The 19,413-nt window shown below is 39.1% G+C and overlaps 1 protein-coding gene across 1 annotated transcript in view; it reads left to right on the top strand.

Moving 5' to 3' along the window:
* The window catches only part of EEFSEC (eukaryotic elongation factor, selenocysteine-tRNA specific), a 176,980-nt gene that overhangs the window by 46,097 nt on the left and 111,470 nt on the right, over positions 1–19,413 (top strand). Inside the window, exons 2-3 of the mRNA XM_065408075.1 lie at positions 9,394–9,601; positions 15,304–15,400. Of these exons, the coding sequence (XP_065264147.1) occupies positions 9,394–9,601; positions 15,304–15,400 (305 nt within the window). The remainder of the gene's footprint in view (positions 1–9,393; positions 9,602–15,303; positions 15,401–19,413) is intronic.

Genomic DNA, 19,413 nt, shown 5'->3' with positions numbered 1-19,413 from the left:
CTTGTTCAGAAAGATTTGGAGAGCATGGATTGATGTCTGGTCCCTCTTAGTCCCAAGAGCGAACAACTCCAAAACAAAGAGCACAAACAAATGCCTTTTCCCCTTAAGATTTGAAAGTATCTTGTCCCCTTATTGGTCCTTTGGGTCAGGTGTCAGCCAGGTTACCTGAGCTTTTTAACCCTTTACAGGTAAAAGGATTTTGGTGTCTCTGGCCAGAAGGGATTTTATAGTATGGTACACAGGAGGGTTGTTACCCTTCCCTTTATAGTTATGACAGTGCTCAAAACAGTCCACTACTATGTTCTATCGCACGTCTTGTGGGAGAGTTAGCGTGGTTCCTCCCACTTTTTTCACAGCAGCTGCTGCAAAGTGGTTGTTATGGAAGTATTTTGCAGTTTCAACAACAACAGTCTTTATTTCTGGAACACTGAAGTCTTTAGCTAGGAGGTGCATCAAATGAGCGCTGCAACCATATGTTATTATCTTGGGACTCTCTTCTAAATAATTTCTTCTCATCTTGGCTACATTTGCAGCATTGTCTGTGACCAAGCTGCGTACTAGACATTTGATTTTTTTTCAGTTTGTTATAGCTTTTACTGCTGCTACTTGTAAGTATTCTGCTGTGTGTGCATTTCCTGATGTATCAATTGTTTCTATAAGGAAGACATTCCCTTCTTCTGTTGTCACACAAGCACATACAACAGGATCATTGTGAACATTGCTCCACCCATCAAGACTCAGGTTAACAATTTACCCTCTAGACCTTTTGCACACTGCTCAATTTCTCTTTCATACACTTTATCCAGCAATTTGCTTGTGACATCTGTTCTGTTGGGTGGACTGTATCCTGGTCTTAATCATACGGAAAGGAGAGTTTGTTGTATAAACAAACCGGGCAATTTTTTCATCAATTACCTCTTTTTGTAATCTGGTTCATATCACAAACTTATCTATGGTTGTTCCTGGATGATGGAGATTTTTTTTTCTTTTTGCTACAGGTGATATACTGTGGCTATGTGACATACATGATGTGACTGAAACACTATCATTGGCAGATAACTCTGAAACGGTAGAAAATGGTGGTGATTTTGAAGGTGGATAGTCTTCAGAATCCTGTATGTTGAGGATGGAGTCTCCTAAACAAAATAAGTCCATGCAGTTATTTAATTATTATCATACTGCTAATGTAGTATTACTCATTGCATTCACTGACATTCAGTACTACTTTAAAGGTGAAATAGTAAAAGGAAGATCTGCTTATTTCAGCTATTTATTTTTTTATCACAACTGCATCTAAAATGATAGTACCATAGAGTAATAACTATATTTTTTGCTCAAACATGAGAATTCAAGAATAGTCCAGAAGGAAGACAGGCAGTCCTTAAGAAAGAAGTATGAAATAAAAGTTTACCAACCTGAAGATCCTGCATGTTCAGACATGTTCCTTTCATCATCTTCAACGCAGCTTCCTCCTGAGAGGGAACACTTCTCATGATGTTGTTTCATTGGGGCAACCAGGCCTTGCATTTCTTTGTTTCACCGTTTGCATTTTGCACGCATGTCTGTCTTACCCACAGGTAGAGGAACTACATGAAAATATTCGAAAACTGGGTCTCTTTTACAGCCTGCTGCCATTATAAGACTTCCCTTCTAGTGCGAGAATGGTATGGTAAATCTCAAGTCAATGAAGGCTACACTCAGAAAGACCTCAAGACTTCTGGAATATGCTGCTCAAACAGTTTCACTTTTGTTTCTGCTGCCTGTCCCTCCCTTCTCACATTTGTCTCCAGACTTCTTCTCCTTGTCCAGATCTATTCTGCCCCCAGCAATCTTCTATTCATTGAACTATTTGAAACTTTGCACTTTTAGAGAGAGGTAAGGGATGTTTGCAGAGGGACAATAGGGTTGAGGTCTGTTATTTCTCACCTCTATATATTATTTATTTAAAAACATTTTTGCTGTTAACAAGCATGTTATCTCTGGAGACACAAATCCACGGTTTGAGAACTGCAAAACTAAGCATCTCTGATGGTATCTCCTAGACTGAGCACTGAGTCTGATTGGGTAGATAGAAAGATTAACCTAAATAATCTATACAGAAGCCCCTGTAACTTCATAAAATTGGGTCTCTAATCCATGAACTATTGGAACTCATTTACAAAACTTTTCTTAAACATTACATGAATATATTGTCTCATACTATAGAATTAGAATTTATAATCCCTATTCCATGATGAGATATCTTTGAGCTATAATGTATCTTAATTAAAACTATCTTTAGATAGGGTTTTTCCTCAAAAAGCATTTTATCCAAAAAATCCGATTTAAATAAAAAAAAATCCGATTTTTTTTTTTAAATCATTGATTTTTATCCACTCTGGTTTTGGGTGAGATATCATCACCTTGTTTATTCCTGTAATTGTTTTTGATGTCCTTACTGCTATGGCAGTGATGATGTTTTCAATACCTGAATTAAAAGCTTTCTTCAAGTGAGATTATATACATAGTAGTACATTTATATAGGTTCATCCTTACTTGTTGTTTCCCTATTCCTGAAGTCCTGAGATATAGTAGAAAATAACATATAAATGTTTCAGTTCTTTTTGTTGACTGAAATTCAACATTGTGGTGAGTTGGTTGCTTGGTGTTTTGAAGACCATTTAACCTGTAAACATGAGGCTGTTAGTTTCTCACATCTCCTTTATTACCTGTAAGATATTTTTAAAACAATACTGAAATTCAGTGAGATTGCCTCTTTCCAGTATATGCTGTTAGTAGCTTTGCCATTTTTGCTCCAAGTGAGCTTCTGATTTTCATGAGGCGAAGTCTGGCTATTATATTCACCTCCTGTGCATCTTAGCTGACTTTTCCAGATTACTCTACTCCAGTAGCTCTACAGCTATGATCCATGGATTGAAGTGGTTTAAGTAGCCCTTCTACAGAATGAAACCAAATTTGAGAATTAAGAAGAGGAGGACTAGGGAATAGAGAAGAGAGGTGTGTCAGTGAGAAGATCTGTCCCTTTTGAAGTCATCTGAAGGGTGGGGAAAATTGGAAAACTACTGTTATTATTTATTTATTTATTATTTCATTAGTTATAATATGATAGTGCCCAATGGGCCCATCAGCCTTAGGAACCACATTGTGTTAAGGACTGTACAAAGACGTATGAAGACATGGTCAATGCCTTGAGGAGTCTGCAGTCTAAATAAGTGTGTTGGAGCGGTCTTCATCTTCCCCTTTGTTCCATGATTGCAATGAAGATGTTGATGCTTGCCATTCTATCTAGGTACTCTGCCAAAATGTGTGAACTGTCCTTTGTTCACAGGATACCTTCTGTTATACATTATTACTATTATTATATAACATTATTTCTTTATTTTATTAATTGAGCCCAGTCAGCATGCTAAGCACTGTATAGAACATAGAGAAGGCAAGGTCCCTGCTCTAGAGAGCTGATAGTATAATGAGACTAACAAATCTTTACCATGAGTGTATAATTGTTTTTATCAGGAAGTCTTGGATCAATGTGTCATTTCTTGGATGCCCTATAGGAGCTGTCTCCTTGGGTTATTCACTTATCCCTCATCTCTCCTCTCCTCTCTCTCTGTGTTTCTTATCTTTACCTTTAAGTTGTTCCTAGTAGACATTCTGCACCTGCTCCCCTTATCTGAACTGCTCTTGTCAATCATTTCATCATTATTATTGTTTGTTATTTTTATTGTTGTAGTGTCTAGGCATCCCAATTAGGGCTGTATTGTGCTAGGTGCTGCTCACGTATGCAATGCAAAGACAGTCCCTGTCCTAAAGAGCTTTATTGTGGCCACCTCCAGGATAAAGCTAGATATCAAGAAGTTAAAGTGCTGTTTATACTTACAGCATTCTCTAAACAGAAAAAAAATTGTGTGCATCTATCTCTGCACACAAAATTGTGTGCATTAAAATCTTATATAAAAATATTGTATACACGTGTGGACTTTGGACTCCTGGTTAGTTGCCTTTTGACCTTCTGTGATGCAAAGGTTGTGCAACAGGGACCTAATAAATTTCATCATTTAGATTTTTCCCAATAGTCAACCTAAACAATTCTTCTTGTACCTTGGTGTTTACACCCTTCAGCTGTCATCTGGCCAACATTTACATATTTATTTTTCTTACTCCTTCCATGAAAATTGTTGGTTTATATTTGATGCAATTATTTTTATTTAATAATTTCATATTTTGACTTTGGTGCTGCTTTTGGTTTCTTAAATAAACCTCAGCAGAAACCCTAGTGATCCTTACATTTTAAGGGCTTCATATGTTAAAAAAATTGTCTGGAGGTGCTAATAGATGCATAAATATCACAATTAGTGGCATATGTAATGTTTGCTTATAATAAAGTTATTGAAAGAAACTGCAATAAAATGCCATTAAGGCTGCAACATAAATTAGCATTTGTATAGACACTGCACGTGAAGGCTGCAGTGCAATCTTTATCTTTTGTCAGTGGGCTTAGATATTGTAGAACATATGGTGTCAGATTAGCCACCGTTCTCAAAGGCAAGATTCTGATCTCAGTTACCCTGGTTTAAATCTGGACTAACTGAGATCAAAATTTGGCCTAGAGTGTCTCTCGAGACCCATATTTACCTTGTCATAGTAATTAGTTGGAAGAGGGTGAGCTAAAGCATACAGTGCATCCACCATTATGTTAATGGTTACATATCTTAAATATAATGATAGCTAATAATGTTAAAATCAGCCAAGAAGTTGGTTCATTCACATTCATTGAACAGGTATCAGCAATGTAGGAAGAGTATGTGTGCAATAAAGCTTAGTACAAAACATCCTTTCATTACAGTTGTAAAAACAAACCAATCTCCCCCTGCTGTGTGTGCTTAGAACTAGTGTTTTTAATTGTTCAAATATTAACTAATTTAAAATATTTTTACCTCACTTAAAGTACTGAGACTTGTTCACATTCAGAACTATCTATCTGCATCCTTTTTCTTCTTATTAAATTTAAGCCATTTTGGTATGGAGTTTAGTGCCTCCAAGCCCCCTCCCGTTCCCTCAAAAATGCGGTTTAATGCTATTTTATAGTGTAATTAAAAACTGCTTAAAGGAGTAAAACAACTTCTGCAATAACAAAAACAGAAAATGCATTTGGAGGGATAACAATATGCTAAGCTTGCCTCATGCAATTTTTTAAATGATTGAGATACTGCATGAGAAAATGCTGTGCTAACTACAATGCTATGATAATGATCCTGCTGTAGCTTAAAAGGAGTCTTCGTGCAGTATTACAAGATGAAAAGCTTTGATAGATTGAAAGTAGTCATTTATAACTGTTAATTTTTGCTGCTGCAATTCCCACCCACTCACTCACCCATGAAATCCACTCTCAGAATGATTTCCTATCCTGAGTTCATGGGAATTATAAACAAGTCTGTCTGTTTCCATGTGATGGCCTATGGTGAAGATTAAGCAAAAAAGTGGGGGTCGGGGGAGGAGAGAGAAAAGGAACAATTATGTCAATTTCTTAATAAAAGTTTCAGGAAAATATTAGAAGCACTAGAAACTGGAATCCTGAGTACTGTAAATAATGATGCTAGATTTGTCACGTTAGTTTCTTTTAGCATTTTGTTATTCTTGAAAGACGTTTTGTAGATCACTGCAACTCTCTACTAGTTCAGCTGTAGACCTTTACCTTGTTAGATTGAGCTTTGCTATATTAAGGTCCATTGCACATGGCTTTCTAGTGCTTCATTTACAACATGCTCCTCTGAAACAGCTTCTGAGTATGTGAGTGGCATTGATGCACATCTTTGTCTGTTTGCTGATCAGTTATGTGTATCGATATCCTAGCAGGAAAGAGATAGAAGGGTCCTGAATGTGTGCGTAGTATGGTCCAGAGCTGTCCAGCCATCAGAACCCTATCTGAAAACCAGTTTAGTCAATAATGGGAATCTTCACTTAATAATATTTAGAACTTGTGATAATACTACTAATAAAAATTGGAGGAAAAATGAGGCCATGAGAACTCTAGATAAATTTAGACTCCAAGTGAATTACATTCCTCTCGGTGAAGGAGTGGGGATGTGGGAAATCTGCCTGTATTTGTTCAGCTGTTGCAGAGATCTGAAGTGCACGTACTGTACATGCTTTAATTCAAGGCAGAATGACAATATACTGTGGTGTTTAATCAATTCCCTCAACGTCAGAAAAGTATATACATCACGTGACTTTAAAAACTTATTTTAATGTATTTAGAATTGATTAAAATGACCATTTGGCAGTTTGAATGTTAGTATTTTTGGAAAAGCACTTCCTTCTATGCCAAGTTTTGGACACCAGCAGAAGAGGACGAAGCTCAGCTCTCACTAATTTAAAGGGCAGAATGTTTCCTAAATCTCCCTCTTGTTCTGAAGTATCCTGTTAATGCAGCTATTCCTGCACACCAGTCAAAAACGATTATCCAGTCTTACCATAGAGCAGTGTTTTTCAACCTTTTTTTGGGCAAAGGCACACTTGTTTCATGAAAAAAATCACGAGGCACACCACCATTAGAAAATGTTAAAAAATTTAACTCTGTGCCTATATTGACTATATATAAAGTAATTCTCTTGAATAGGAATCAAATAAACACAAAGAAAGTATTTTATAATTACTTTATTATGAAATAGTAAGTAAACAGAAATATGAAAAATTTCTGCAGCCATGGCTGCAGCTCCATCGGTGCAGACACTTGTGCAGTTTTCCCACTTAAGTCCTCCTTGTTCAAGGTATTCTGATGTGACCCGAAAAATTTCTTCTCCTGTTGTTTTTTCTGGCAATGCCTTGCAAAAAAAGAAGTTTTCTCTAATTGCATCACCATCAACAAAACGCACATTGGCCAAGAGTTGAGCATGTCCACTGATATCAGTAGACTCGTCAAGTTGCAATGCAAATTTCTCACTGATACGGATCTTTTCCAAAACCACACTTTCGATGTCTGCAGACATGTCATTAATACGTCTGGAAATTGTGTTGTCTGAGAGAGGGACTTTGGCTATTTCCTTAGCTGCTTCAGGTCCGAGCATCTCCTCTACAATAGCTTTGCAGGCGGGAAGTATTAATGTCTCTGCCACAGTGTGCGACTTTTTTGACTTGGCTATAAGTTCAGCAACTTGATAGCTAGCTTTAAGAGCTCTTTCATTTACCTTTGTGGTTTTTCTCATGAAAGTTGCCTGTTTCTCCGTGTTTTCACGCAGGCGAACAAAATAGTCCGCATTCTTGTTTTGAAGCGAAGGGTGTTTCGTTTGGAGATGGCGTTTAAGTTTGCTTGGGACCATAGCACTGTTAGCTAGCTTTTCACCACACACCACGCACAGTGGAGTTGGTTTGTTTGCATCTCCGGTGAAAGTAAATCCAAATGAAATATAGCTTTCGCTATATTGCCTTGTGCCAGAGAATTTGCTTGAGCTAACCATCTTTGCTTTCTTTTGATCCCCACTCATACTTGGGCTCTCATCTGGCTCCAAATTTTGTTCAGAGTCCAGTTCTTTCCTTTTCAAAAACTTGTCCATCACTGCAGTATCTCACTGTCACTCAGTACTTACTGCGCTTGTCTCCTCCAGATAGCCGCTGTCCGTCACACTCAGCACTCTTCTGCGCATGTCTCCATCCAGATCCATCAGTCAGCGCTCTTCTGCTCATGTTTCCTCCAAATCCAGATCCATTGGCGCTCTTCTGCTCATCGGCGATCTACTGCGATGTCTCCTCCTGTCCTCCTCCTGTTAGTGTAACAGTGACACCGGAGCTATTTATAGTCCTTAACATCAGTGGTGGGATTCAAAAATTTTAGTAACCAGTTCCGACATTCAAGCATGGTTTAATATTTTTTTCCCACGGCACACCAGGCAACATCTCGCGGCACACTAGTGTGCCGCGGAACAGTGGTTGAAAAACACTGCCATAGAGCACCGAAAACTATGTAACCATAATCTTTGTCAAATTATGTCACTCATTCAGCTTCCCCTCCTCTGCTTTTTTGCTTCTTAACATCCAAACACAAAACTATTATTGTCAGCATGTGGAAGAGGGAACGAACAAGTTTACTGTTCCAGCAGGGGTTGGGTTATTTCTTCATCACCTTTTCATTCTTTTATGTTCTTACAGTGAATCCTGCACACCCCTCTTTTGGCTGATGTTTCCCAGAATGTTGTTCAATAAAGCTCCAAAGGAGATCTTGAAAAGGGAAAATTAACCTATTTGAAGGATCCCAGTTTATCCTTGTCACAGTTGTAATAGTTTTTGGCCATCACTGGTTTATTTGCTGGTGTTCTCCCTTCACACTTGCATTGAACCTCTTTTATTCATTTTATAGACTAAGACCAAAATTTTCAAACCTGGGTACCTAAAGTTAGGCTTCTAAATCCATACTTAAATACCTATGTAAAAGTGGTTTGATTTTCAAAGGTGCTGAGCACACATGCAGCTCCCTTGATATCACTGTTTAAATGTCCCAAGCTAGTATTTTTATTTCAAACCTTTAAAGATGTCATGAGGGGAAGGTGGCAGATATTTTTTTCTGCACTTTTAAATGAGTACTCTCAAGTATTTCTGAACTTTCCATTTGTTTGCACACACTTAGGAGCGTGAAACATTTCTTTCCTTAGTGGTTTTGTTCTGTGATGTTGACACTTAATTTTACTACTTTGTTTTTACTGTGATTCTTATGGAGCCTAGACCATTGTGACTTCATTTTCTTCTTTATGCAACAGTACCCTTAAAAATGTTAATATAGCTCTGCAAATAAGAGTTTCAGCTCTTTGGTTTTGTCTTCAAACAAACAATGAAACATAGATTACAATCAAAAGAGGATACTGAGAAATAATCATGTTAGTAATTATGGAAAGATCTAATGAAGACTCAGCATTATACTCCTGTAGTAAAATGTGTTTACCTTTGCAGCAGCATGAAATGTCTAACCCCGTTGCCCTCACTGTGGTGTGTGACCCAATGTAAACAGTGTATATATGATCTCGTAGCATATTAATCTCGGTTTACAGTGTGTTACTGAATTAGCTGAGATGTATGTCTTATGTTTGTGCTAGAGCAAAGATCAGTTCTATAACAAATATATTGCCCAAGTCCTTAATGTGAGACTGTCACTGTGGTGCAAAAGGTAAACTTTTTAGTCTAACAACCTTGGATTTCTTTGTGTAATTATACTGGAGCTTGCAATTCCTTGAGTTTTCAAATGGCATTGAACAAAAACATGCTTTCCGTTTTCACCTTGGCTTCATGTTTTATTTGTGTGAGTGTATGTATCGCTACATTATGGACAGGGTTTACAGAAACACACTTTAGAAAGAGGTCTCTAACTCTTTCATACAGGTATGATACTGATGTTGACTTCTCTTCCAGGTGCCCAGATTATTGATTTGATGATGCTCGTCATAGATGTGACAAAAGGGATGCAGACTCAGTCAGCAGAGTGCTTGGTGATTGGGCAAATCGCCTGCCAGAAGATGGTAGTAGTTCTGAACAAAATAGACCTTCTTCCAGAGGGGAAGAGACAAGCTGCCATTGAGAAGATGACGAAGAAAATGCAGAAGACTCTGGAAAATACAAAGTAAGTTACCAAAGATGTTCTTCTAATGTAAGAAAACTTTTATTGTACATCCACATACTTCTCAAAGATGCTTTCACATACACCTTGGTTAGATCAGACACAGGCATAAAGAGATCTCATGTATGGATCCATAGAAAAGGATAGAGGTGTATGTCGTCCCCCCCTCCCTCGCCCCAAGAAATTAAAACCCTATCTTAAATTTTGCATCTGACCCCTGAGCAAGATTTTTAAAAGTGACTTTTCATTGCTCTGATTTTTGGTGCCCAGTTTGAGACAACTCCAGAGGGTGGTTGCTCAAGTGCCTAGCATTGATCATAGCTAGTTGACATATTTTTAAATACAACTGTTTCTATCTACACTAGGTGCTAAGTGGTGTTTTAAAATGTGCCATTTAACATGTGTTAGTTGACACACCTCAGTTTTTCAGTGTAGACAAGAACTTTGTGAGTTCTGTGCTATTCTTTTGGGTTAATTTGCTGCACTTCCCCTGCTGTGTGCTCCAGCTGCTCACTGTGATCATTAAAGATCTCATGGTGGCTGCTTTGTTCCTAAGGCCATGTCAACAATAAGGGGACCATAGCAGCATAGCTAATGTGCTGTAGCTATGCTGGCCTAACCCCATAGTGTCTACACTGCCACTTTCAGCGCTAAAACTTTAGTTGTTTAAGGGTGTGAAAAAACACCTCCCTGAGCGGCAAAAGTTTTAGCGCTGAAAAGCGCCTGTATAGGCAGCGCTTTATCTCTGGGAGCCATACCACCGGTGATAAAGCTTCCACCCCTCATTTGGGCGATAAAGCATGACTACGCTGCTGCGGCCGCGCTATAACGTGGGCAGTGTAGACATACCTTCAGACTACAATGACAAAAGGGATTTTTCTGTTGCTGTAGGAACACAACCTTTGAGCAGACATGCCGAACCCGGAGAAAAAGCACAGAAATTGGGCTTGTTTTTGGCTTAATTGACTTGCGAGTTGCTTGTTGGCTAGTTTTTGCCTTGTAGCTTGTTGCATCTTTTTTTTTTTTTTTTATTGGCTCCCAGCAAGCAGGGGCAAGGTGGGGAGAGAGCCAGGGGTGCACAGCGGGCCCACCCACAGTCCCAGACTGCACGCCGGGGGGATCTAGTCACATAGAGTGTTGGGATTCTTAGGGATTGGCTTGTTTCGGCCTTGTTTTGAAATGGGATTATCTTGATTTTTGGCTTATTGTGAAAGTTGGGGTGCCTATTTACTGCGTGAAAGTTGGCAACGGTGCCTTTGAGTGATGGTAGCTACGTTGATGGACGCATTCATCTGTTGACCTAGTTGCATCTACAATGGGGTCAGGTCGGCATAACTACGTTGCTCAGATGTGTGGATTTTTCACACCCCTGAGCACCATAAGCTACTTTGCCCTAAATTTTAATTGTAGAGTCGTCTTCAGTGTAATGCTGTGAGAAACAAACCAGAATTAAGGTAGTTAATCAATTTAAAGGCTCTCTTTGAATTCAGCTCAGATAAAACAACGGAGGTAAAATCTCCTGGTTTAAAAAAAAAATCTGCCCTTTGGCTTATGGGGTTGTAACACTTTCTGCACTCCGGGAATCTTGTCAGCTGCAGAGAGAGGAAGGAGAAGTTAGGGTCTTTCCTGAATTGAAGGTGAGAAGTGTGATTGGTCTTAATGGGAAAAGAACAGTGTGATGGATGGCTTAAATGAGAATATGGAAGATGTGTTTGAGATTGGGATTATCAGTTTGGTACAATAAAAATAATACTTTTGAATTAAGTAACATGTGTTTTGTAGCCTCTCAACTCCCCTAGGGGCAAGGCTGCAAGGTACTATCTTCTTTTTATAGATAAGGAAATTGAAGCACAGATGGCTGAAGTGTTTTGTCCAAGGTCATGCTGTGGAAAGAATTCTGACTCATACTTACCTAGCTGCTAAATCACATTTGTTCCCAATGGCAGGCATAAGAGCAGAAGTAGAGTGAGGATTTTAACAGTGCTAGAGGAGCCAGCAGAGCTTGGTTGTGTAAGTCGCCTCATATTTAACTTATTTTTGATAGTAGGATAGTGTCCCCATTCAGCTGAGCAATCTGAAAATCAACTTCTCTGTTCTTTAGTCTGTTTCCTTTTGATCAGTACAGCATAGAGGTCACTAGACTGAAGTTTCCTCTTGTGTATATAGTACAGAGACAAAATTCTGCAACTTGTGACTCTCCTTCATAGAGAGCAAACGAATATAAAGCAACTTGTTTTCCCCTGTCATGTAGATTGAGAAACTCTCCATTTTTATTACTTTTTATGGGTGCAGATACCTGTAACTTGGTCTGAGATTGCTTAAACTTTTTTAATCCCCATCTCTGATCACACCAAATATATATGAGGTTTTCTTAGCTGTGCCTTTTTGTTAATAAAATTCATTGATCAGATAAAATGATCACACTTACATGACTGTTGCATAAGAATTCAGATTTGTTATTCACAGCCGAAGTGGCCATCAGACTGCAAAAATGAACAACTTAAACCTAAAGGTTTAATTTTATCTCATAGTTTTTCTACAATTTTATTTACTTGCTAGAAAGGTTGACCCACTGCACATCTCTTATCTTGTAACAGAAATGAAAATAATATTTCAATTTTTACATATTTCTTATCTGAGAAACAGTTCTATTTGGTACAAATAAGTTAAATTTTGAGAAAGTAATGATTTATAATAGTTTATCTTCGCAAACTATTCAAATGCTAGCAAAATGACAAAATAAAGATTAATTTTATTTTGTCTGAATGGAGATCATTACTCCTGCATGGCACTCTGGTCATAGGTTAAAGTTTGAGAACATACTGCAAATAAAGAGGAAAAATTACTTTTCTAGTGACCTATTGTATGAGGGTCAACATCTAATTGTCTGTGGAGTTCGGTTGTGGTCAAACCTATATTCAGAAAGCTAAAATTATAAATATATTGGAAGGAAACTAGAGTGTCTTCTCACAGAACTTCCCTGCACTGAATGCACATATACCCTCTTAACCCAATCCTTTCTTAAGAGCTGGGGAACACAAATAGGCCTTGCAGAGCATACTCTGAAAGTTGGCTGATTTGATCAAACTAAGGGGGAACTGAGTTCTAGAGTGAAACCTCTTGCCTGCAAATGCTCTCTCTCCACCCCCTTGCTATTTAAGAAAAGGTCCTCTCAGCTGATCTCAACTGCTCTGGTTTCCCCATGGAGATAGGTGGTCTTTCATAATGTTTTAGTTGAAGTCATTTGAACTACGGATCCCAGGGATGCTCATATATCAGATGTCTGTTGTCTTCCCCACCCATGCACAAAAAGATTCAGCATTCGGACATCAGATCTGTTGTTGGTGAATTTTTAAAAGGATTGCTGACCTGGGCTTGTCCTAAAGTGCCAACCCCACTGTGCAGCAGACATACTTAATTTCCTGACAGCCTCTTTCCCATCATCAACTCTGTGCTATCAAACACAGGCAATTTAAGCTGGTTTTGCATTTCCAAATGACTCCTATTTATGGGACACCGCTGAGACCGTTTGGCAGCCTGCTTTTCCTTACGTACTCATCTATAGTTCCTGGGGGAAACCTCAGTTACTAAAATATTGGTTCTGTCCATTCTATGGGTGAAGCCCTGTATCAACAACCAAATATAAAGTGTGGTTGCTAGTATGGTTGCAACTGTAGAGGGGACAGTGCTATAGACCCTGACAGCAACATATTACGGCTGCTGCCACATGACTTCAGTGCAATGGAGAAAGAGAATAGGGATGGTAAGAGTAGCTCTGTCATCCTTCTGCGGGTTTGGTGCTTTCAGAATTTGGCCTCATTTACAGTTGACCGTTCTGCAGATTGGCACCTAAAATCAATCAAAGCAAAAATATTTCACACCAGAAAATCAAAATTAGTGTAGTTTTTTTGCCTGGGTTCCTTGTCCACACTAGCCTTTCTCTTTGTTTGGTGGAGACTGAGACACCACTTGCAATAAGTTATTTGTGGTGGAGTAAAGTAGTTCTAATAGGGTCCCCTTGTATTTAAATGTATTTCTAAAAGCAGCATGCGACGCCTCTAGCTTATGTTACATGGGGTTCGTGTGGAAGGAATGAGACACCTGGTTCAGCATTAATTTGTTTATTGCCCAAAAGTGTTTGGATAAAAATAATTGAATTTCCAGAAGTTTTATGGTTAATGGCTGGAATTCTCAGTGCACATTTTTATCATCCTTTGTCCCTGGGAGCCTCAGGCTTATGGCAAATAAACAGAGAAAATACCTTGTATACTGGATTAGTGTTTGATAACTTCTGCAGAGGGAGCACATTTAGTGATCCTTCTCTCTTTATCAGTGAGCTGTCATTCCCCCCCTAGTTCTTGCCTTTTGAGATGAAAATCTAAAAGTTTAAGTTGGGAGAGGAGGAGAGCAAAAGGAATCCCATACACTCTGATTTTGTGACCTGTCTCTGTTGTACAGTAATTGAGTATTTATGAGAACTGAACACTTACAGTATTTGAAGGTTTTTTCCTGCTCTTCTGCTTTTATCATCTTATTTTACTGGCCATTGTGACTGTGTGGGGGTTGTTTTGGCTTTTTAAAAAGACTCTAGCCTATTTAAGGTCCTGGTCCTTACAAAGGCAGGTTTTCATTTTGTTTCCTTTCAGAAGTTTTTAAAAAAAATTCATTGTCAAAATGAGTTATTAGATGAGATAAACCAATAGTTTGCATCTCACAAAAGGTATAATATTACAGATTCTTTCAGCTGCTAAAAAAACTATATATTACAGGGCTGAAGAATAAAATTGGTTACAAAAGGAAGTCTTAAACTCCAGGATTGAGTTGGATGACGTAGTGGTATTCTCTTAAGCTTTTCTCACTGGAGATGGCAAAACAAGGTGCCTGTTAAACAACCACTCACCTCTTCTTTCTGGTATGCTTTGATCACCAGTTAAATTGTTAACACTGTTGACATTTACATTATAATCATTAGGCTTCAGAGTTCACATCCCCTGATATGAGTAGAGGCAAATCTCAACACTATGGTTTCAGGGTGTCTGTAGACTCAGTCAGACATCACAGCGCTGTTTTATATCTGATTCACATTTTGAAGGTTGTCCTTGCAGTTATGACAGCTAGAGGATTTTTAAAACAAATTTTTTTTTTAATGAAAGTTTACAATCTGGAGCACAAGATGGGAACCCTCCAGGAAAAAAGGTCCAGCTTACTGAGCCCTCTACAAGCGGGCCCAGTTGGACCCCTGCTTAAACTATAGCCTTCTGAGGCAAGCTGTAATCTTATTACACCTCTACCTCTATATAACGCTGTCCTCGGGAGCCAAAAAACCTTACCGCGTTATAGGTGAAACCGCGTTATATCGAACTTGCTTTGATCCACCGGAGTGCGCAGCCCCCCCCCCCCGGAGGGCTGCTTTACCGCATTATATCCGAATTCGTGTTATATCGGGGTAGAGGTGTATTTATTCCCCAGGGAAGTCAGACCAGAAACTACAACAAAGAAAAATTAACAGTGTTAAAGGTTCAGTAGTAAATTCAGAGGCACAAATAGTACATTCTCAGAAGAAGTCAATAATTCATTATTGCAGAACTACATAAATCAGTATCCAAGGCAATTTCCTCATGTGGATTGTCAGATTATTACCATGTTCTATTTGTATGTTCAGGGGACTTGTGGTCTTATGTTGGGACGCTCCTTTTCTCTTTTAGGTTCCAAGGGTGTCCTATTGCTGCTGTTGCAGCTAAGCCAGGTGGACCAGAAGCCCCAGAGACTGTGAATCCACTAGGTGTTTCTGAACTAATTGAGGTACATGTAATGAAAAAGGAAAACACTGTAAATTATGGCCCAGTTTCTTAAGTTCTTTGGTGTTTCTGTAATAATATTTAATTCTAATGAATTTATGTGATATTAATGTGGGGAGTTCTAAGCACTTCTTTAGGAATCCATTCTAATTGAACAGACAAGTCAAGGCTGCTTGATCCAAAAGGTGAATTGTTGTATCAGATTTTTTCAGTGAAGAACTGCCGTAAAGAACTAACATGCTCAGTCCCAGTGGCAGTAACCAGCCACATACTAAGAAACTAGTACATGTTCAGTGGTGGAAGATTTTTGTTATGGGTAAGCAAAGAAGTTTCTTGTAAAATTGTGAGGGATTGTTACGAGTAGTGAGTAAAATTAGTTTTAAAATTCTGCCAAATCCATGGAGGGTATCTTTTTATAATTACAGAAACAGCTAAGTTTAAAAAAAACAAACAAAAAACATTAAGGTTGTAAACTCAATCACTCAAAAGTTAGGAAATTTGGAAAATCTTAGTTTGGCTCCCTTCTGTGGATGCATTATGATACAGTCATTAATTACATGATCAGTTTTTTTCCCCACATGAGCACTGCCTCGTTCAGTGTGCAGGATGGATGGTACTCAGTTAATGAGCAGCATTTGAGTATTTTATTTTCTCGTCATTGTTCAATGTGTGGCGCCTTATTTACTGGGCATTATTCAAACTTTGTTCTGACTACAGAATTATTCATTCCTCATGGACTTTTCAAGGGCACTCATCACTATAGCATTTGAGTGCTTCACAAACATTAATGATTTTATTTTCACAACACCCTTGTGAAATGAGGGGGGTAGTATTATTCCCATGATATTTATGTGGAGCTGAGGTTCAGAGAGATTGTCTGCTGATTTTGGGTGCCCAATTTGAGATGCCTATAACTGATTTTTTGTAGTACTTAGCATTATATATAATTTCATATGTTCATAGCATTCCACTGAGTAGAGTTGCAGCTGTGAGTGTTCAATACTTCTGCAAATCAGACCACTTTCCAACTTCTCAACAAATGAGGTTGAGGACATACAGACAACAGCCTCCTTCACTACACCATGCTAATTCATTCCCACAGCATGGTCCTTCCTATGGCACTGAATGAGACAGGGGTCCTATTATAAAAATATTTGATCATGCAGTTAAAGACTATATATAATGGATATGCAGAAGGGGGCTGAATTAAGGCTGCACAGGAAACCTTAGTTTTGTCATTTTCTAACTTTTGAGTGCTCAACTTTGCAACCTGAATAATGTTTTTTAACATTACTTTTTGTGAGCTTTCCCAGGTTTTTAAAAAAGCAAACTAAAAAACCCAAATTCCATTATATGGCATCATATTGTCATCTACATGGGTCATCATCAGTGTTTGGAACCCTTTGATCTATCTCAGAGATCTCTGCCACTTGAGCTAATGGAGTAACTAATAGCAATAATAGGTTGTCATCTTCTTATGTGGACCAGCCCTGTGGAAATAAGGCACCCACTTTGCCAGTGGGTTTCCTGGCTGTTTGCTGACAGCAGCAGGAATGGTGAGTCTTGGGAATCTTGAGTTCCTCCAACCCCTTTAACCTGTGCCTGTTTCCGTCCTAGTCCTGTCTCTTCCTTTCCCCTTGCTCCTCATTCCAGTTCTGTTCTCTTTGTGTTCCCGGGCTCAATTTCTCAGGCTTCTCATCCTAGTTCCAGTCTCCTTGCCCAGCTAGTCTTAGTCTCCCCCTCCAGGCTCTCTACAGCCAAGTCCCAATCTCATCCTTCCCCCAGTTTCTCTCTGTTTGTTTCCCATCCCTCTGTCCCAGTCTTTTTTCTCAGCCAAGCCCAGTTCTCCCCAACCCTCTTGCTCCTTTTCATAACTGTCTCTTCTTCCTTACTCTTCTGCCCCATTCCCTCTAGGTTGACCAGATGTCCCGATTTTATAGGGACAGTCCCAATATTTGGGGCTTTTTCTTATATAGGCTCCTATTACCCCCCACCCCCTGTTCTGATTTTTCACACTTGCTATCTGGTCAGCCTAATTCCCTCCCTCACTGGTTCACAATCCCAGTCTCTTTACCCAGTATGTCCTAGTGCCCCCAACCCTTCCAGTTCTAGTCTCATTAGGTTACATGTTCCAATCTATTTTACTCTCTCCCTACCCCAGTTTTTGTCCCCTCTGTGTTTGGATCAGGTGGTTTTCTCCTCCATGCTGGCTGGGTGCCAGGGGGGTGTTATTAATAGTACAGAAGAGACAGGCTTCCTTCTGGCAGTTCTGGTGCCTGCCTGGACCCTAGCAAGGAGTTGCAATTACAGGAGACTCTAGTTTTGCCTCCGTAGGTATAGGCTTGAGCGTGCTCATTTACAATGTGGGGATGACACATGCGCAGTCTGGGCACATGTAGGAGCTGTGAGGGGAAGAGTCATTTTAGCTGCTAAACTCTAAAGTCTACTGAGCATGTGCAAACTGAGATATTTTCAAAGCTTATAACTTGACCAAATATGAATGGATTTTCACATGGACAACAAAAGGCACATCCCTGGCATATAGGCTACCCCCTGCAAAATTACAAGTCCCTGTTCCCAAGTCGGGGATGTTAAAACTTTTCAAAGAAAATGTTGCCAGGTTTTTTTTAAATGGCAAAACAGTATAGTTTTTCCTAACCTAATTCTTGGAAATGGCTGAACTGTTTTAGCTGAAACTTTCCAAAGAAATTCAGCCTGAGGCAGACACCCAGCATGTAAAATTTCAGCCCAGACAGTTAATTTGACAAAGTTGTAAGCAACTGAACACATCGTGCTATAATGGGAAGTGTCGGACAACCTTTATAGGTGCATCTACCACCCCTATCTACAATAAACTGGACTGTTATTTTAGTGTGTTACTAGATTCTTATCATGTCAGAGTATGGGGTGTGCAGTGCATTGGGTTGCTCACTCTGGATATCTGGGTTCAAATACTGGGTAACGAGACATTGGGTTTGATGTTAAATCCTTGTTGCTAGGAGACATATCTACATGTCAAAACAACTGTATAATTTAGCACAACTTTCAGTTTCTGCTCAAGGGAATCCCAGTACTGTAAGAGTACACAAGTTCTGTGCAAACACTGCCACTGTTCCTCAGTATTTCATCCCTGCTATTTTAGTTCTGGACCTATCTCCCATTCTTCTACCAGAGCATCTCAGTCTTGACCCACTGTTCCAGTCGTATGCCTTTTTCTGAGCAGACACTGACAGTGTACCATATTCAGTATATATTACCATAATTCTCGCAACTGGGGACTAGGATTGAGATGTGAACCAGGTCCCTGAACCACTACTGGCCACACTACTGCAGCCCACAATAATTAAGGTTTTTTCATCTTGCTGTTGTATTTTAACAAACATTTTGTTAGTAAAATGCAGTGAAATCCTAGCCTGGGTAAGCTTATCCTGAGCTTAATGAAGATGGCGCTTTTGAGAGAGCGAGCGAGCTATGAAAATCGTTTATTCCTCCAAGAAATGTCAACATAAATCCTAAATCAGTCTGATTGAAATTCTCTTGTCTTGTTCCAATACAATATTTCTTACGGGATAGAGGCAGGGATGAGTTTTCTGAGGCATTTTAAGATTACGTATATAGCAAACTCTCCTCCTTCAAATCTGAGACGCTGGAGTGGTAAAATGCACTTTAAAATGGCATTGGCAATTATTTTTAAGCTAAGGAGTGCAGGGTTTTTCATTCTCTTTTGCCACAGTGTTTCTGTTTAGTTTCATAGGAGTTTTATCTGTAGCACAGTTTTGCTAACCAAGCTGAATGTGCAGCACCAAATCTTTCTGTGGCAGAAAATAAATCCCCTCCTGTTGCTTCTAAGTGTACATCTCTTCTGTAACGTGACCAGTTTATTTGACATTGGTCTATTTCAAGCTTGTTGTGGGACTCCTGAAGTCAGTAAAACTACAAGTTTATTGAATCAATCATCTCTTTTTGCATCATGCCTGTCATGACATTTCACCAAGAAACGGTACGTCTTTTATCTAT

This window comes from Emys orbicularis, chromosome 7, assembly GCF_028017835.1.
Source record: "Emys orbicularis isolate rEmyOrb1 chromosome 7, rEmyOrb1.hap1, whole genome shotgun sequence".
Taxonomy (NCBI): Eukaryota; Metazoa; Chordata; order Testudines; family Emydidae; genus Emys; species Emys orbicularis.
This window is presented reverse-complemented; position numbering and strand designations above follow the sequence as displayed.